Source organism: Dictyostelium discoideum (genome assembly GCF_000004695.1).
Source record: "Dictyostelium discoideum AX4 chromosome 4 chromosome, whole genome shotgun sequence".
Classification (NCBI taxonomy): Eukaryota; Evosea; class Eumycetozoa; order Dictyosteliales; family Dictyosteliaceae; genus Dictyostelium; species Dictyostelium discoideum.
In genome coordinates, this window is record NC_007090.3 from 5429174 (window position 1) to 5449914 (window position 20741).

Consider the following 20741-nt stretch of genomic DNA (forward strand, 5'->3'; position numbering starts at 1 on the left):
TTTTTTATTTTTTTTTTAATTTCAGTGCCCAATAATATTTTTTTTTTTTTTTTTTTATTATTATTTTTTTTATTAACTTGAAAGGCACCTTGTGTTTTTTTTTTTTTTTTTTTTTTTTTTTTTTTGGAAGATAATTATTTTAGTTGGAAAAATTTTTTTTTTAAACTAAATGAACGAAATTAATAGTGAAGATGAAAAAGAAATAAATTATCACCAACAAAATGGATCTCAAGGTGATGAAACGAGAAATTCCTCAGAATCTCAAAATAAAAGAAAAAAAATACAACCTAAAAGATTAAGCCAAGGTCAACTTAATGAAAAATCTTGGTCAAACCAACAACAACAACCACATCAACAAAATAATAATAATAATAATAATAATAATAATAATAATAATAATAATAATAATAATAATAATAATAATAATAATAATAATAATAATAATAATAATAATAATAATAATTATATTATTATTGATAATGATGATACACCAATGTCAACCACACCTGAATATGAAAATGAAGATACAAAAAATATTAATGATAATATTAATGAATTACCAGAAACTCAAAAGTTATCAATGGGTTTTAAAAAAAGAAAAACTACTTACCATGGTATTTTAGTCAACTTTGAAAAAGATAATAGTTTATTTAATAAAAGTAATAATAATAATAATAATGGTGAAAATATTAATATCAATATTGGTGAAGTGATGATTTATTCTGATTCTCAAATTAAATGTAATTAAAAATTATTCTTTAAAAAAAAATTATAATAAATCAATAAAAAAAAAAAAAACAATATTAATTTTAAATAATTATTTTTATAGTTGATAAACCATTATATTTATATTACAAATATGGAAATGTAGGAACTAAATCAGATGGATTTTTTACAAATTGGGAAAATTCGAAATCTATTTCAACATTCACAGCAGATTCACCTTCAAATGTTTTTTATTGTTTAACCAATTTGAAAGCAAACCATTTTATTAATTTAGTATTTTTACCAGTTAGAGATAATAATAATAGTAATAAAAGTAGAGGTACTTTAATCTCTATGCAAGTTTATTTAATTAAAGAATCATTTGAAGAATATAATAATGATCCAACATCAACACATACCAATAGATCATTTAAAACAGTTATGAATTACTTTTTAAAGATTAAAGATTTAGAACAAATGGAGATTGAAAATCAATTATTAAAAGAATTAGAGGAAGAAAATTTATTACATGCTGAATCTGAAAAAGAAATAGAAAAAGAAAAAGAAAAAGAAAAAGAAAAAGAAAAAGAAAAAGAAAAAGAAATAGAAAAAGAACAAGACATTGAAATGGTTGATGAACCTGATAATCAAGACAGTTCAAATAATGATCACAATAATAGTTTGAGTACTATTGATTCTGATATATTTTCAGATAATAATAATAGTAATAGTAATAGTAATAGTAATAGTAATAGTAATAGTAATAGTAATAGTAATAGTAATAGTAATAGTAATAATAATAATAATAATAATAGAGAAAAAAAGAAAAGATTCATATTTAATATTACAGAATTATATGATAATGTTAAAATGGATAGCGATGCAGTTGAAATTTCAAAGTCGAAATTTAATGGTCAAATGATATCAACACTAAAACCATATCAATTAAAAGCTGTTAATTGGATGTTAAATCGTGAATTAAATCCAAAAATTGATTTTTCACCTTTATCTCATAATAATAAATATAATAATAATAATAATAATAATAATAATAATAACAATAATATTAATAACGATATAATTCATCCAATTTGGAGTAGATTTTTAGTTGATAAAAGAGAATTTTTTTATAATCAATTCACAGGTAGATTAACATTAAAAGAAGTTTTATTAAGTGATAAAAAAGATGATTTATCCTTAATGGGAGGTATTTTAGCTGATGAAATGGGTCTTGGGAAAACTGTAGAATTTTTAGGTTTAGTTTTATCTCATCCAAAACCAGATAAAAATGTTATTATAATAAATCCACCAAAACCAATTATAAATAAAAACAATAATAATAATAATAATAATAATAATAATAATAATAATAATAATAATAATAATAATAATAATAATAATAATAATAATAATAATAATAAAAATAATAATAATATTAATAATAATCAAAATAATAATAATAATGAAGAAGAAGAAGAAGAAGATGATAATAATAATAATAATGAAATTAAAAAAAAGAAAAGAAAAATAATAAAAAAAGAAATAATATTAAATCAAGGTGAATTTAAAAGATTAAATGGTGATATTATATCATGTATTTGTGGTAAAGATGAAGAATCACATAAACGTGGTAATTGGGTTAAATGTAATTCATGTAATAAATTTCAATATAGTAGTTGTGTTTGGGCATCTAATCCAAGATATAGAGGTATAAGTAAATTTTATTTTTGTACAAGATGTGTTACAGTACCAAGAGATCCATCATTAACTCATCAAGATGATCAAGAAGAGTATGAAAATAGATGGGATGAAACTACATTGGTTGGATCAAGAGCAACCTTAATAGTGGCACCAAATACAATTTTCACTCAATGGCAAGAGGAAATTGTTAAACATACCAATGGTTTAAAAGTTTATATCTATAATGGTATCTATAAGGATAAGATCAATCCATTTCAATTGGCAGATTATGATTTAGTGTTGACGACCTATGATGTATTATCAGATGATTCCATTTGTTTAACACAAATTTCAGCGGGTAAACAATTACGTTATACAAAGATTCCAACACCTAAATCAGCATTGAAATGTATTAAATGGTGGAGAATTTGTTTGGATGAAGCTCAAATGGTTGAATCATCATCACAAACTAAATATAAGAAATTGGCATTGGGATTAGAATCACATTATAGATGGTGTTTAACTGGTACACCAATTCAAAGATCATTGGATGATATGTTTGGATTATTCGAATTCCTAAGATTGGAACCATTCTCTAGTAGATATTGGTGGAATTGTATCATTCTACATAAATATTTAGCATTGGGGGAACAATCATTCTTGGATTGGTTCCATTGTATAGTTCATAGTGTAATGATTAGAAATTCTAAAGCAATGATTAGAAATGAATTACAATTACCAAATCAATATGATAACGATACAAAACTATTAAGATTTTCAATGGTTGAAGCACATTATTATCAAAAGAAAGCCAATGAATGTTCTCAAGAAGCAAGATTACTCTTTCAAAAGTATTTCCGTGGTGGTAGATCTATTCAAGATATCTCTATAAGCCATTTAAATTCAATATTGGCTCCATTGTTGGTTTTACGTCAAACTTGTCAACATTTTCAAGTTGGTGGTCATGCAGTTAAACCTTTAACAATGTCAACAATGACAATGGAACAATTATTGGATAGATTAATTGAAAATGCAACTATTGAAGCTAAAAATCATCAAAAATCTGTAATTCATTCTTTAAATTGTTTAGCTGCCGCTAGAATCATTAGAAATGAATTTTCAATTGCTTCTCAACTTTATTTAGATGCAATTAATATGTTTAAATCAAATGAAAATCATTTTAAAGTTGATTGGTTTCAAGAGTTACATACTTTTTATAATTTAAATTTTTTATTTAAACAATTTAAAAATCAAATTAATTTAATTGAAAAACAAATTGAAAAATTATCAAATAAAGAGAACAATAATAATAATAATCCAAATAATTCAAATAATCAAACTATTGAAGAAAAATTAAAAGATATAGAAAAAATTAAAGAAATTATTTCAAATATAACTGATGGTGGTAAAATTAATCTTGATGATAAATGTGAAAAACTTAGAAATTCTTATTTACAAGGAAAGAATCATCAAATGTTACAAAATCAAAAAGAATTTGAAGAATATCATCAAAAGGTAAATGAAGCATTAGATGAATATGATAAAAATACTAATAAATCAGAGAAAATGCCATGGTTTGAACGTGCATTACAATTGATTGAAGAGGAAGAAAACGCTAAACCTGGTGTTGTTCCAAATCCATTTTTGAAAAGGGTTGAAACTCGATTATTCATTCCAAGGAATTTACCACAGTTTCAATTTTCAATTGTAAATAAGTTTACAAATTTCTTTGGTTTATCTTTAATCATTAGTAAACATATTACTGATCTCTTAAAGTATCGTGTTAATTTCATAAAAACTTTAACACCACTATTACATTCATTCACTGAAAAAGATGTTGAAATCTCAATAAATTGTAGGGAATGTTGTGATAAAACTCAAAGGACTCAAAATCTAGAATCACCAGTTTGTCCTCATTGTATAGCTATGGATAATTTAACTTTATTTAGAGAGAAATTATTCTCTAAAGTAGGTAATCAAAATAAATCAAGAGGTGGTGGTGGTGGCAGTGGTAATACATCAATGATGACTATTGATAACAATGGTTTAACTGATGAACAAAGAAAAGATATTGATTCAATTAGATTAAATATTGGTGCTTCAGAATCAGTTACAGATTCAGAGGTTGAAATAGTTTTAAAATTAATGATACCACTTTTAAAACAAATAGATATAGATATAGCAAAAGAGGGTGAAGATTTCCTTAAACTTTTAAAAATAATGAAATTGGAATTATCAAGTGCAAGTGAATCTTGGGCATCAAGTAAAAATTATTTAAATAGTTTTGATGAAGTAGATAGTAGTACTACTCGTATCACTTTAAAATATCAAGGTGAAATCATTCAACCATATCAACAACAATTTAAATTAAATAATTTAGTAGAGGTTGATCAATTCATTCAACGTTTTGAATTGGAAAAAAAGAAATCAATTGAACAATTTAAAACTTCAAATGGTCAATTATTATATTTATATAATTTAAAGAAATCAAATCTTTCAACAAAATCAAATACAAATACAAATAATAATAATAATAATTCAACAGTAACTGATGAAAAATCAATTTGTGCAATTTGTCAAGAAGTATTTGGAAAAAATGTTGTAATGTTATTATGTGGCCATTCTTTTTGTTATGATTGTGTAATGTTTATGATTGAAAAAGTACCAAATTGTAGAACTATACAATGTCCAATTTGTAGAGCTCGTTCAAATATTGAAGAAATCTCTTATCTTTCAACTGATAAAGAAAATGGTGAATTAGTTGATAATTCAAATGTAAAAGGTTCTTATGGTACTAAAATTGAATCTTTAGTTCAAAGTGTTATTAATATTCAAAAGAAATCAATAAAAACTATTCAACCAAATATAATACCAACAACAACTTCTACAACAACAACAACAACTACAACAACAACAAACACAAATACAAATACAACAAATTCAAATATAAATATTAAAAAAGATGAATCAATTCAAAAAATTATTATATTTTCTCAATGGGCAGATGTACTTGAAATTATATCAAGAGCATTAAAAGAGAATGAAATTCAGTTTGCAAAAGCAGTACATAGAGGAAGTTCATTTGAAATGGCAATTAATCAGTTTAGAAAAGATCCAAATGTAAATGTATTATTGTTACCATTAATAAAAGGTGGTAATGGTTTAAATTTAATTGAGGCCACTCATGTATTTTTAGTTGAACCAATTTTAAATCCAGCTCTAGAAAAACAAGCAATAAATAGAGTTCACAGATTTGGTCAAAATAAAGAAACCAATATTCATAGATTTATCATTAAAAATACAATAGAAGAAAAAGTAGTTCAAATGAATCAATTAAAAGAACAAAAACGAAAAAACACCAATGAAAATACTATCGATCTTGATAATGAACAACTTCAGAAACAACAATTATTACTTATGAGTGGTAAAAAATCAAAAGAAAATGATAATATATTATCAAAAGATGATATCGAATTCTTAATTTTAGATTAAAATAAAATATTTGTTTTTTTATTTTTTTTTTAATCAATTATTTTAATTTTTTTTAAAAGATTCCATAAAATTGAAGTTATTTTTTTATAAAAAAAAAAAAAACATATAAAATAAAAAAAAGAATAATAGAAATAAAAATTTAAATATATATTTTTTGACCTTTAATTTTTCAAAAAAATCTTCCAGACGACCATTTGCAAATGGTAGAAATTATTGAAACGAACCAATATTGCTTTCATTTTAAAAATTTCCAAAAAAGTAAGCTTGCCCGAGCTGGTCTAAGGGGTTGCATTAAGGCTGCAATATCATTGATACAAGGGTTCGAATCCCTTAGCTTACAAATAATTTTTTCAAAAAAAAAAGAGATCAGAGGATCGATTCCATATTGAAAAAAATCTCTCGAGTTGTTTGGATATGATAGATTTGAAATTTTTGGCTTGTTCGTTGTTTGTAGCTTTTTTTTCTTGTCTAATTAGTTTGAATATGTAGTTTTTGGTTCTCTCCCACGCTACGTATTGCGTTTTTTTAGTTCGTGAAATATTAATATTTCCTTTCTTGGGTTTTTGAGGGTGATTCCTTCATGAACTTTTTGTTTCTTCTTCTCCAGATGTTTTCGCATATAATGGCTATTGTATTGGATGTTAAAGAAATACCTAGTTTGTTGAGAACTTCAATACCCCATACAATCCTGGACCTCCACTTTTCTCTTGTACGTAGTTTATGCAGTTTAAATAATTTGTAATTGAAATGAACTTTTTTTTTTGAATTATATAACGCAATTATTAGTTGCTTCTCCTTGAGCTTTGAAATGAAATAATTTTTTTTTTTTGAATTTGAAATGAAATAATATTTTTTTTTTTTTTTTTTTCAGAAATTTTCAAAAAAGTAAGCTTGCCCGAGCTGGTCTAAGGGGTTGCATTAAGGCTGCAATATCATTGATACAAGGGTTCGAATCCCTTAGCTTACAATTAATTTTTCAAAAAAAAAAAAAGAGATCAGAGGATCGAATCCAGTGTTACGAAAAATTGATTTTATATTTTATTTTTATTTTATTTTTATTTTATTTTTATTTTTTTATTTTCGGTATTAACAAACCGAACTTCGTAAAAATAGCAATATATTTTACACCAGATTGAAAACAATGGTAAAATTAATAAACCAAAATTTCCATGCGAAGTTCATCAATCTTTATCTCAATCAATCACTCTTTAAGATTATTTCAATAGTAGTATTTTCTATGCTCAGATCCTAAACTTCACTAAAAAAAATAGGTAAATATTGATATTGATATTGATTTTGATTCTGTGAAATTTTCAATTGTTTTCCTAGAATTTTTATTTAACTCTTGTTGGAAATCATTAAACTTTCTGTGTGCATCATTGAACTGAAAAATATTAAGTACCCCAGCCAAAACTGCTATATTTTTTAATTTTATGAACATATTTTTATTTTTTAAATTTCTCTTTTGATAGCTGTTGGACTTGATTTTCATTCAAAATATTGTAGAATAAAATCAATCTTTAGTATTAAAAATTTTTGATTATTAATTAAAATGAAACCATAGTGGAGAAAGGAACTCCTTAAAATAATTTAAAAAAATAAATAATTCCTTAAGGAATTAATTGAAATAATTGATTTTATTCATGAAATAATAAAAATTTAATATATTTGAAATTTTTTTTTTTTTTTTTTTTTTTTTTTTTTTGGGTGACCTTTTTATTTCTATTTTTTGATTTCTATTTTGAAAATAATTTAGATTTGATTAAATTTTAAAAAAAAAAAAAAAAAAAAAAAAAAAAAAAGTTGTTCTGGTAATTATTTAGATTTAATTATAATTCTGCATAAAAAAGAAATCTTTTCTACAACTGCTCGATCAATTAGTACCAACTGAGGCATTCGATTTATTAGAAAAGTCCACTTTTATTTATTTATATAATACTATTATTGGTTATCAAATTAATAAAAAAAATTTTTTTATAATAAATTTCTTTATTTTTATAAATAGATTTTATAATAAATTAAAAAAATATATATGTAATGAAATTGAATGATGTATTCGGATTGTATTTTATTGTATACAAATATAAAGAAAAATAAAAATATCTATTAATTAAATTAATTATATTTTTTTTTATTTTTATTTTTTTATTTATTTTTTTTATACCAACTTTTTTATTTTACACAAAATTTTTTTTTTTTTTATTTTTGATAACTATATCTAACTTCTTTTGATTTACCAAATTTTTTTTTTTTTTTTTTTTTTTTTTTTTTTTTTTTTTTTTTTTTTTTTTTTGGAAGTTATTTTCAAAAGGTGGTTTTGATAAAATTAATTTTTTTTTTTTTTTTTTTTTTTTAAATTTCCAATTTTTATTATTTTTTATTTATTTATTTCATACCCACATTAATAATAGAAAAAAATATGAGTAATGTTAAAATAAAAAAATATAATTACAAAATCAAAAATTAACTTTTTTTTTTTTCTTATTTTTATTTTTTTTAATTTTTTTTTTTTTTCAATTTTTTTTAATGTTCAAAAAAAAGGTAACAATAATAATTGTAATTTTGGAAAAGAAATTATTAGAATTACAAATGCAACGGAAGATATTAGAAGAAAAGTTTTATTTAATTTAAAGAAAATAATACCAAAAGATTTTCATTCAAACCATGGAACTAGAACAGTGAAGGATGCACAAAATTATTTATTTAATCTTCAAGACCCAGAAAAACTTATTGATTCAAAAATCAAAGAAACTCATCCAATAAATCATAATCATCCATCATTTAAAAAAATAATTGATGTTATTAAAACATTAAATGATTTTAAAGAAAAAGTTTTAATAAAACAAAAAGAAAATGATAAAGATTTATATTGCAATGAAAATAAAAGTAAAGAGAAAATAAATTTGGGTGAATATAGAAAAAATGATTTTAGTTTAGATTCAAAATCCATAACTAGTACAAACACAACCACTTGTTGTTCATCAACATCACCAATAATAACTGCAACAATTACTGCAATATCACCAACAATATCATCACCAATAACACAATCACCATCACTACAATCATCATCACCATCATTAATAACAACTTCATCAACAACATCAACATCAACATCAACAACAACAACAAAAGTAAAAGAACAAATTGAATTTGAAAATTTAAATAATATGGAAAAATATTTGAATCAATTATATAATGGTATTAATGAAATGATTGATTATTATCAAGAGTATATGAATCAATTAGTAAATTATTCAAAAACCAATAGAATTCAAGAGTTTTTAAGATTATTAGATAGTAAAGCCACAATAAATAGTGAGTTATTTGAATCATCAGCATTTTATAGAATTCCAAGATCAATTGCATTACATATTTTAGATATGGATGAATTTGGTGAAAGGTCAAACAAAAGAGGTGATGAACAAAATCATTATGTTTCAATTTTAAAAGATAATAAAAACAATAATTGTACATGTTATGCTAATAAAACAAATTGTTTAAAACATCGAAGTGATATTGAAAGTGATGAGGGATTTTGGAATTCTTGTAAGACAATTTATTTTAAGAATAATGGTTTTGCACAATTAGAATGTGGTAAAGAAATGTTAATTTATCAACTATATAAACTATTAAATATACCAATGCCACCAACTGCTATGATTGTAATTGATCAATTGACATTACCAGATTCAAAAAAGGGTCCAAAAAAGTACTTTATTAATGGTGAAAATGAATCTCCTTTCTATATTCAAGCATCATGGGGAATTGAAGGAAATCTAGTTAATTATAATATGTTTAAAATTACTCATCCAGATTATAAAATTTTAAATTTAAATTCATTCGCTAAACAAGTATTTGGTTTATTATTAACTTGCCCATCCGATGGTAAATCTGCAAATTTTATAATTGTACAACATGATAGATCACCTTCTTATAATTTAATTTCAATTGATAATGATCAAGTTTTTGAAGATTCAATTCAAACTATTAAAAAATCATCTTCAACAACAACAGTAATTAATAATAATAATAATAATAATAATAATAATAATAATAATAATAATAATAATAATAATAATAATAATAATAATAATAATAATAATAATAATAATAATAATAATAATAATAATAATAATAATAATAATAATAATAATAATAATAATAATAATAATAATAATTTATCAAGATTACAAGAATTCAGAATTCATTTAAAATCATTACTATTAACATTACCAGAAATGAATTGTAAATTTCCAGAATTATTACAAGAGTTTATTAAATATATAAATCCTCAATTTTTAATTATAGATTGGTTAACAAAATTAGAACATTATAATGAAAAGTATTTAAATTTAATTGAAGCAGTTCAATTTATAAGATCAAAATCAAATTATAGTAACTTTTCATTAACAACAACCACTTCACCAACTTTACCAATAAATAATGAAATTATAGCTTTAAATTTTCAAGACTCAAAGGTACCAATGAAATTAAATAAAAATTTAGTTTCTAAAATTCAAATGAGATTAGAAATCATACAGAATTATTTAAAATCACATCCAGAATGTACAATGTTTGAAGTTTTCTCAAAAGTTTACCCAATTGCTTATCAATATTATAATGAAAAATTAAAAATTCATCATAATGATCCATTTGAAATGATTTCATTAATTTATAATAAAGAGCATAATGATGGTGATTTAATTAATGAATCATTTATTATTAGCAGTGGTAGTAGTATTAATGTTGGTAGTAGTAGTGATAATGGTATTTCATCAATTGATTCAGAATTATCAACATCTTCAATTTCATCAAATAGTTCATCATCATTATCATCTTCATCACAATTAACAACTGAATTTTTACCAAATCAATTAATAAATTTATTAGATATTGATAGAAAAACAATTGGAGAGAATGTTGTAGAAGATATAGTTTTTCAATATAATAATAATAAATCGATTCAATTAGATATAGTTTATAATAGATTAACAATTTTAAATTCAATAAGAGCAAATAATTTTAAAGATTCAAAATCAATTATTAAACTTTATCAAATTATTAAATCAATTAACGATATGGAATTTTTTGAAAAATTTAAAATAATTTTTAAACAATTTTCAAATGAAAATCCAAGTTTAAAATTAGATTGGTTATATTTAATTGAAGATTGGTTTCCATCTGAATGGAATGATAATCAAAAGAAATATCCAACCAATTCAAATGAAATGAAAGGTACATTTTTTGGTAGAAAATTAATACCAAAAGAAATTCATTATCATTTATTTACAAGAGATGGTCAATTTATTAGACGTAATAAATATGGTAGAAAAGATGTTTCATGGTATCCAGAGAAAGATCCAATTTGGTATTTTAAAAAGTATCCAGAAATACCAGGTTATGAATATGCTGCAATTGAATTTATGAAAGGAATTGGTTTAAAAAATACTGTACAATCAGAGTTGGTATTATTCTATGATCCAAATATTGGAAAATGTTATCCAGTTTTAATATCATTAGCTGTACCTGGTAAATTAGTAAAAGAATATTGGAATGATGATGATAATTTCATGTTATTAGATCCACATCATACTGGTTTATTAATAATTTCATCAATATTGCTATCGGTTGAAGATGGTAAAGAAGATAATTTCATTCTATCACCAGATGGAAAATATTTAACACCAATTGATAATGATCATTGTTTTATACCATCAAGTATTTGGGAAAAGAATTTCATTTCAGTACTACATGAAAAGTTAATGATGAAATCAATACTTTTCTCTTTACCAATAATGAATAGTTGGATAGCAACAAGTGTTAAAAAACAAATTACTTCAATTGATTTAAATCAATTCTTAAAAGATTGGCTAGAGAAATTGGTTAAACTCTCTATTCTATTTCAAGAATTATTACCATCGAATGAAATTGATCAACTTTATAATGAACATGGTAGTATTCTAAGAATTCCAATCTCATTAGAAACTATAAAATCAATTTATTTAAATCTTTATAATTTATCACATTTCTTTAGAAATTCAATGGTAAATACATATTTTGATCTTTTTAAAAGATTAGATCCTTTTGTTGCTACCAAATATCAATCATTATTTTTAATAAATAATAATAGCAATATCAATAATAATAATCAATATAAATGTTTAGAAGATAGATTTAAATTCATTACAAATGGATTATTTAATCAAACTACAATTCCAAATTCAAAAGAATCAATTAGAGAAACTGCAATCAATAGTAGACAAATTGTTAAAATTATAAATATTCCAACTCAAGATCTAATTGGTGAAAGTGCAAAAATTAAAACTGATCCATCATTCGCTTTGGATCATTTGAAACATTTAATTCAAACTCATAAAGAAATTAAAAAGAATAATAAAACACTTTTAGGTAATGGTGAAATGATAAATCCTGAAAATTTTAAAGGTCAAAAAAAGAGTAAACAATTTGAAATTCTTTCTGAATCATTTTCAAAAAATGATCAATTTGCTGCCTATGGTTTATCACTTTCTGATGGTTATTTTGATAGATTAAAACAAACTTGTCACATTCAATTTTTAGATTTAAGAAATTGTGAGCTTTTAACAAATAAAGCAATTGAACAAATTGTTAAATTATTACCAAAATTATTATATTTAAATATTACTGGTTGGAAATCTTTAAAAAATATTTGTTTTTCACATTGTCAATATTCATTTGATATTACAAAGAATTTAAAACAAATTAATCCATTAGATTTTTTCAAATATTACTCTGAAAATCAAATTAAAATTCAAAAAACATTAATAGAAAGATTAGTTATTAATGATTGTCCATCATTAGAACTTGTTGATTTATATTTTTCAACACCATTTCTAAAGAAACTTGATTTAAATAGAAATCAAAAACTTGAAAAGATTATTGGTTTAAATTATGATATTATTATAAATTCAAATAATAATAATAATAATAATAATAATAATAATAATAATAATAATAATAATAATAATAATAATCAAAATAATAATAATCAAAATAATAATCAAAATAATAATAATATTATAAGTTTAGAAAATCAATATTTAATAACAACAAAGAAATCTTTACAACATCAAACAATTATTTCAAAAAGATCATTAAATATTATTGTTATTGGTGATAAAGGTGTTGGTAAATCATCAATAATTGATAGGTTAAAAGAAATTGAAACATTCCCAGAGATAATTTTTCATGAAACAACCTTTAATATTGAATTTTCAAATCAAGTTGAAAGTGAAATCTATTCAAGAATCAATTGTTTTTGTTTTTATAGATTTTTCATCTTTGTGGTTTATGATAGTCCTTCCTCTTTTATTAATTCTACCAATTGGATAAAATCATTTAAAAGCAAAAAGAATTTCAACTCTATCCCAATGGCTTTAATTGGTAATAAAGATGACCTATACAATGAAAGTGGTCATATAGATTTTTGTAATCAATATCATTTAATTAATTTTCAAAAATCAGCTAAAAATAATGTTTCCTTTTATGATTTATTTAATTGTTTCATTATTGGAAGTAGTAAAAATTGCTCAAATGAAAATCATCATATTTAATTAATTTATTTAAAAAAAAATACTTTTGAAAAAAAAAAAAAAAAAAAAAAAAAAATTAATAAATTAATAAATTTTAAATAATCTCCATAAAATTAATAGGTAATTTATGTAATGGTAAGGGTGTTACTTGTCCAATTCAACAAGGTAATTATTCAACAACAACTATTAATCAAGAAATACCTGAAAATGAACTTGAAAGTTTATATATATTTTTTTTTTTATATGGTATAAGGGTGGGAATTTTATTATATTTTTTCAAGTTTTATAATTTATTTTTTTAAATATTAATAAAATAGAATCTATTAAAAACATTACTGGTACCAGTAATACTATTTTTTAAAATAAAAAGAAATTAATAAAAAAATTCATTAAAAAAAAAAAAAAAAAAAAAAAAAATAAAAATAAATTAAAAAAATAAATAATGTAAATAACTTCTCAAACTAGCTTCTTTCATCAATTTCAATTGTAATTATTTATTTTTTAAATTTTTATATATTTTTTTATTTATTTATTTATTTATTTATATATTTTTTAGTTTGTTTTTTTTTTTTTTTTTTTTTTTTTTTTTTTATAAATAATAATTTGAAAAATTTTAATCATTATCAACACTTAAGTTGTCTGAACAATCCGAATCAGAATTACGCCTCATCACCTTGATCGGCACCATCATTAAATTTATTTATTGAACCGGGAAAAAAAAACCTATAAAATGTTAAAATATAATTAGTTAAATTAAATTTTAATAAAAGTTTGTAATGCTATTTTATAAATTAATAAAAATTATTAAAAAATAAGATTAATAATAACAAAAAAATAAAAAAAATAAAATTTATAAAATTTATAAAAAAATGAAACTTATTATAAAAAAAAAATAGCATTTTTTATTAAAATTTAATTAATACTAAAAAATAAGAAAATATATTAGAATTTTTAAATTTTATTAATTCGGGGTTATTTTTTTTTTAAAAAATAATTATAATAATTATTAGAAAATAGGAATTTTTATAAAAAAATAAGATTATTTATAAAAAATGTAACCTATATTATTTTTTAATAAAATATTAAAAAATAAGATAAATAATAATAAAAAAAAAATAATAAAATATATTAAAAATTGAAACATTATATAATTTGTAACATATTTTATTAAAATATAATAAATACTAAAAAAATGAGATAATATATAAGAAGGTAATAAATTTTATTAATTATGGTTTTAATAATAAGATGTTTAAATAATAATAAAATAAATTATAAATTGGAAAATTTTATAATATTCAACATATTTTATTAAATATATATATATATATATATATATATGTTACATTAATCTTTGAGAAGCAAAGAACTTGGTTGTGAACTCACAAGTGAAATAAAAATTATAATAAATTGTTTCTATATTAATTTTTTTATTTTATATATAATTTCTTTTAAAAAACCAAAATAAAAGAATAAAATTATAAAATTAAAAATAAAAGTTGTTTTTTTAATTACATTAGTAAAATTTATATGTTTATTATTTTTTTTTTTTTTTTATATTTTATTAAAATAAATAAAATGATTAAAATTACAAAAATAAAAAAAATTATTAAAACGATTTTTATTCATCATTTTATTTTTATTATTTATTTTCGTCATTTTATTTATTTTTGTAATTTTAATCATTTTAAAATGATTAAAATAAATAATAAAACTAAAGTGATTAAAATGACCAAAATAAATAAAAAAACTAAAGTGATTTAAATGACGAAAACAAATAAAAATAAAATGAGGAAAACCTTTAAAATAATTAAAAAAAATAATAAAACTAAAATTATAAAAATGAATAATATGACAATTAATTTAGTTTTTTAGTTTTTTTAAAAAAAAAAAAAAACAACGAAAACACAAAATTATTCTTTTTCTTTTATTTTTTTTAATTTTTTTATTTTTTTTAGAGGTCCAAAGAGCAAATAAAATGACTAAAACAACAAATTATTCTTTTTAATTTTTTTTTCGCATTGGCGTGAAGTTAAACTAATATATAACCTATTGAATGATAGTTCATCTTCTTATTCTTCATCATCTTCATCATCGACCTCTTCATCACTGACCTCTTCCTCATCATCTTGATCATCGAACTCTTCTTCTTTGATACTATTTTCATTTTTACTAAATGTTTGAATTAAAAATACCTCGATTTGACCGATATTTATCTTGTTAATCTCTTTAACCATTTTACTGTACTTTACTTTTTTAGCATGCTTTAATAAATTATTGAAAACTGGAAATTTATCTTTTAACAAATTCCAAATAAGATTCCAATTATAGAGGAATGCTAATGGATCTCTCCCTGAGGATCTAATAACTTTAGCAATATATGAGAATTTCGTGAGAAGAAAAGTTTTAACGAGTGACTCTAACTCATCACTCTTGGATACACTAAATTTGGTATTCTCTTTGATGAGTGGTAAAATACGATCTGAAGCTGTGGATAAAGTACCAAGGTATTCTGATTTAACGCCTTTTTTAGTGGAAAAGGCCCAATCAATAAAGATTGGTTCATTGTTAAAAATGATAATGTTTGATGACCTTATATCTCTATGGATAATACCAATACGATGGAAACTTTTAATAATATTCAAAACCTAAAACAAGTAAAATGTTTATTATAAGTGGTGAGTAAATATAACAAGACAATTAAATAACAGGTTTACATATTATAATTGGCACTTACTTTTATATAAACATCAATACCATGTTTCATATTAAGAACTACACCATAAGGTGAAATTTCTATATAATTTTCACCTTTATATTCATTTTTGAGATTAACTACACCATTGATATTTCGAGAATTTAAGTATTTAATTGCTTTAACCTCATTATTTTTATATTGATCAAGATATTGCTTGAAAACTCTTTTTGAATGTAATACAAATATGTAAGATGATGCCCCACCCCCAATATATTTAAAATCTATACTTTCATTAATTGATAAACTTTTTAATAATGAAGTTGGTAATTAAATTAACATTATTGTTGTACATGTTAATTAATTTTTTCAATAATTTAAGACCTTCTTTAATTGGAATTGTATCAGAGATTTGAAATTCTGATGGTACTAATATATATTTAATAAAAATCATTTCTTTTGGTGCTATAATAAAACAAAACATATAAGATTTTTTAAGATTATTTGTCAAATTATAGAAATTATTTGTCAAATTATAGAACCATCTAGAGTATATTGTTTTGTTCTGATAATTTTAGTGTCACCAACTATGTGAATATGATGTGGATCTAATGGACAACTTTTAGTCTTTACCACCCAATCTGAGCTTGTACCTAAAACGTTTTTTTTTGATGAATCATAAAGTTCTAATCTATTAGAATTGATACTTAATTCGTTTAAATCTTCTTGAAAATCCCTTTCAAGATCATATTCATTTTTTCCAATTTTTTCACAAAATTTATTTATATGATCATCTTCTTGAGTATAATCGCCTAAATTCCAATCTTCAATATTAAAGCTATCAACAATCAAACCAGCTTCATTCATTTTATTATAAAATTATGAATTAGTTAAAGAATCAATTTCACTCTATAGATATACATATATATATAATGTTATTAATGTTAATATTAATCTTTTTATATATTGTGGTTGATTATAATACTTACATATGGATTTGGATTATTAAGATATTTAATTAAAACCTCATTTTTATTTGCTCTTAATTTTTCTTCTTCTAAATTTTGATACTTTTCTTCTAAATTTTGATTCTTTTCTTCTAAATTTTGATTCTTTTCTTCTAAATTTTGATTCTTTTCTTCTAAATTTTTAAATTTTTTTAAAATATCTTCTGCTGACAAAACACCAAGTTCCTGAAATAAATATACTAAACTTTCTTTCATTTTGTCTTCTTTATTTTCATTTTCTTTCATTTTTTTATCTTTTATATTTTTTTAACAAATATTTGTTTATTACTTGTAGTGACTGTGTCTTGCAAAAGAAAATTAAAAAAAAAAATTTTTTATCTTTTAAAAATTAAAATATTAAATTGTTGAAAATGCGCGCAATTTTTTTAATTATATCTGTAAATGGTATAATTATTTTTTTTTTTTTAATTTTTTTTTTTTTTTTTTCCATTTTTTTAATTTTTTTTTTTTTTTTTTTTTTTTCAACAGAATCAAGTGAATTTATAGTTCAACCAAAACTTTTTAATTATACAGATCCAATTGAACCAACTACAACACCAACTACTTCATCAACCACAACACCAATACCAACAGTTAGTTCAATACCAACAAACCCACCACAAAAATGTCAAGGTAATTCAGAATGTTGAGGTTCAAGCCAAGGTATTTGTAAAGATGGCGGATGTATTTGTTATTCACCATTTATTGGTTTAACTTGTACTTCTCAAATTCACCATCAACTGAAATTCCAATTCTATCACCTGATAGTAGTGGTGGTAGTAATAGTGGTGATGAAAATATATCAAAAATAATATTTAAATCATTAATATCATTAGTATCGTTAAGAGAATTAAATTATAAAGGTGAACAAATTAAATTATATACTTTTGATAAATGGATATTTACACCACTTGATAATTATAAAAATTTATATGAAACATCAATTGATGTTAATAATACAATTACAAATATTAGTGCAACAATTGTTGAACCAGGTTTAATAAAAGTACTATTATAGTTGAATTTGCAAATCAACAATTAATAATGAACCCATCAATTAAATATACAATTGAAATTAATAAATATCCAATTTCACAATCATTAAATACCAATCAATTTGTAATGTCAGCATCATTTATTTCAAGTGAAACCAATGATGATATTTGTTGTTTGTCAAAAGAATTTGGTAATACAACAAGTAGTGGTGGTGGTGGTGGTGGTGGTGGTTGTGGTGGTGGTGGTTGTGGTGGTGGTGGTGGTGGTGGTGGTGGTGGTGGTGGTGGTGGTGGTGGTGGGTGATGATTCAAATTCAATATAAAGATTCAAGTTAATAATCATTCAGTCTATGGTAGATTTATTAAACGTGCAATTATAGATTCAAAAGTTCAATCAATTGAAAATATATTATTAGATTCAACAATGAAACCAATATCAAACCTTCATATTCAACTCAAAGTTTTATTGGTATCACAATTCCACAATATTCAAATAGTGTTATTATTGATCCAGACTTTTCAATCATTATTAATCAAAGTAATTCTGAAATTTGTTCAAATAATTCATCTCCTACTAAAGGTCAACGATCGCTGGTATCGTCATTGGTAGTGTTGCTCTCTTAACAGTCATTATAGTTTGTATTATTTATTACTTTTATAAAAATAAAAAGAATAAAATGTTACAACAAACATTAAAAAGAAAATTAGAAAAAATTGGTTAAAATAAAATTTAAACTTTTTTAAAAAAAAAAAATTAAATTACAATCAATCATTATTATTATCACCATAAACCTCATAAACATAATTTTAAATCTCAAATATAAAAAGTAAAAATTTTCAATAATAAAAAACATTTTTTTTTTTTTTTAAAATTAAAATTAATTTAATATCTAAAAAATTTTTATATTTTGAAAATTCCAATTTAGGAATTTTCAAACAAATCTTGAAAATCTGTTAAATAAATAATTGTTAATAGTATTATTAAAAGTAATGAGTTAATTAAAATAAGAAGTATTATTATAGTTAATAAATAATTTTATTTGATAAAATTTAACATTTTATCACATTTATTTTTATTATTATTATTAAATATTTTGGTTATATTTATTATTTATTTATTTATTATTTATTATTTTTTTTAATTATTATTTTTTTTTTATATTAATTTTGTTTTTTATGATTGTGTAATATTCATTTGGACATCAACACAAGTGATTTGCAGATCATCTTGATCATATAATACAAAATTAACATAGTAATAGCCTTGTGGAACATTTTCAGGTATTTCTTGATTAATAGTTGTTGTTGAATAATTACCTTGTGGAATTGGACAAGTAACACCCATACCATCACATAAATTACCTTTTAATTTTAAAATTGGTATTCTATCAAATGTAATTGCTAAATATGCTTCACCTTTTGTAATTTCTTTATTTAAATATCCTGATACTGAAATTATTAAATCTTGCCCTGCAATTGGTTGTTCTGGTGAAAATTCTAATTTTTCAATTTTAAATGAATCACTTGGATCACTACAATCACTCCATTCTACTGATTCTATTGGTTTAACAACAATTAGTATTATAAAAAAAAATATTACATAAACTATTTGATTTTGGCTATATTTCATTTTCTTTTTTTTTTTTTTTTAAAAAATATGATGATAATAATAATAATATAATAATATAATAATAATATAAATGAATGCTGTCTGTAAATTTTTATATTGATTATAATAAAAAAAAACCCCTTTGGTGGTGATGTTTGAATTATTTTAAATTTTTTTTTTTTTATATTTTTTTTTATTCTATTAAATTTAAATTTATTAACCCCAACCACCCTTTATTGTTTAAATAATTTAATAAAAATAATTCAATAATGAAAATCAAATTAATTTTTTTTTAAATAATAATGAAAATATTTTAAAAATAAAAAAACCCAACAATTCAAATGATCATTTTTTCATTTTGTAATAAAAATAAAATATATAAATAAAATTAATAGAATAGAATTAGATGAATTTCCTTATAAAATTTCAAACAAAAATGGTAATAAAAAATCAATAACATGTCCGATTGAACTATTAGATTTTATTTTTAAATATGGTCCCCAATTTAATAAAGAATATTCTGAAAATTTTAAAAAAGAAATTCAAAGTTCAGTTACAAATTTAGCATTATCATTTTTACTTTCAAATAAAAGATTTAAATCATACCAAATTGAAGCAAATAATAATAACTTTAAAGATACATTTGATTATATATTTTACAAAATCAAAGAGTTAAATGGTAAATATTTTGATACAAATATTTTTTTTGAGCAATTAATAAATTTTGGTCACTTCTTTTTTCCTTTTACAAATTTCTTTTTTTGTTTGAATTTTTTACTTTTTAATTTTTTTTTTTTTTTTTTTTTTATTTTTTTTTTTATTTTTTTTTTTCAAATAATTCCGATCAGCACAAAAATCAGATATTTTTTGAAAAAAAAAAATGAAAGTTTAAGAGTTTCGGGAGTCTGAAAATGTGATTGCTCAAAAAAAAAAAATCAAACATTTAACATTTTATTAATTAATTAATTTTTTATTTTTTTATTT

General features: G+C 21.3%; 7 protein-coding genes, 2 non-coding genes and 1 pseudogene across 9 annotated transcripts; 6 read left to right on the plus strand and 4 right to left on the minus strand.

The window, feature by feature from the left end:
* Positions 1-169: 169 nt before the first annotated feature.
* DDB_G0287171 (SNF2-related domain-containing protein) lies at positions 170-5877 on the plus strand (the record flags this gene model as incomplete). The annotated part of the gene is made up of 2 exons (XM_632284.1): positions 170-740; positions 830-5877. 2 exons carry the CDS (start codon positions 170-172, stop codon positions 5875-5877), a joined length of 5619 nt encoding a protein of 1872 aa, XP_637376.1.
* A 258-nt stretch (positions 5878-6135) lies between these two features.
* tRNA-Leu-AAG-4 lies at positions 6136-6217 on the plus strand. The gene has a single exon. It is a non-coding gene; the product is annotated as a tRNA-Leu (tRNA).
* Positions 6218-6762: 545 nt separating this feature from the next.
* tRNA-Leu-AAG-5 lies at positions 6763-6844 on the plus strand. Its single transcript has one exon. It is a non-coding gene; the product is annotated as a tRNA-Leu (tRNA).
* Positions 6845-8296: 1452 nt separating this feature from the next.
* Positions 8297-13472, plus strand: DDB_G0287207 (Rab GTPase domain-containing protein; the record flags this gene model as incomplete). Its single annotated transcript, XM_001134531.1, has 2 exons — positions 8297-8300; positions 8419-13472. The coding sequence occupies 2 exons, from the start codon at positions 8297-8299 to the stop codon at positions 13470-13472; spliced, it is 5058 nt and encodes a 1685-aa protein (XP_001134531.1).
* A 2051-nt stretch (positions 13473-15523) lies between these two features.
* On the minus strand, positions 15524-16600 carry DDB_G0287173 (annotated as a pseudogene; the record flags this gene model as incomplete).
* A 74-nt stretch (positions 16601-16674) lies between these two features.
* Positions 16675-17013, minus strand: DDB_G0287177 (hypothetical protein; the record flags this gene model as incomplete). Its single annotated transcript, XM_632287.1, has 1 exon — positions 16675-17013. One exon carries the CDS (start codon positions 17011-17013, stop codon positions 16675-16677), a length of 339 nt encoding a protein of 112 aa, XP_637379.1.
* A 92-nt stretch (positions 17014-17105) lies between these two features.
* On the minus strand, positions 17106-17399 carry DDB_G0287179 (hypothetical protein; the record flags this gene model as incomplete). The annotated part of the gene is made up of 1 exon (XM_632288.1): positions 17106-17399. One exon carries the CDS (start codon positions 17397-17399, stop codon positions 17106-17108), a length of 294 nt encoding a protein of 97 aa, XP_637380.1.
* Positions 17400-17524: 125 nt separating this feature from the next.
* On the plus strand, positions 17525-17803 carry DDB_G0287181 (hypothetical protein; the record flags this gene model as incomplete). Its single annotated transcript, XM_632289.1, has 2 exons — positions 17525-17558; positions 17643-17803. The coding sequence occupies 2 exons, from the start codon at positions 17525-17527 to the stop codon at positions 17801-17803; spliced, it is 195 nt and encodes a 64-aa protein (XP_637381.1).
* A 394-nt stretch (positions 17804-18197) lies between these two features.
* DDB_G0287183 (hypothetical protein) lies at positions 18198-18758 on the plus strand (the record flags this gene model as incomplete). The annotated part of the gene is made up of 2 exons (XM_632290.1): positions 18198-18444; positions 18481-18758. The coding sequence occupies 2 exons, from the start codon at positions 18198-18200 to the stop codon at positions 18756-18758; spliced, it is 525 nt and encodes a 174-aa protein (XP_637382.1).
* Positions 18759-19322: 564 nt separating this feature from the next.
* DDB_G0287185 (hypothetical protein) lies at positions 19323-19778 on the minus strand (the record flags this gene model as incomplete). Its single annotated transcript, XM_632291.1, has 1 exon — positions 19323-19778. One exon carries the CDS (start codon positions 19776-19778, stop codon positions 19323-19325), a length of 456 nt encoding a protein of 151 aa, XP_637383.1.
* Between the last annotated feature and the right edge of the window lie 963 nt (positions 19779-20741).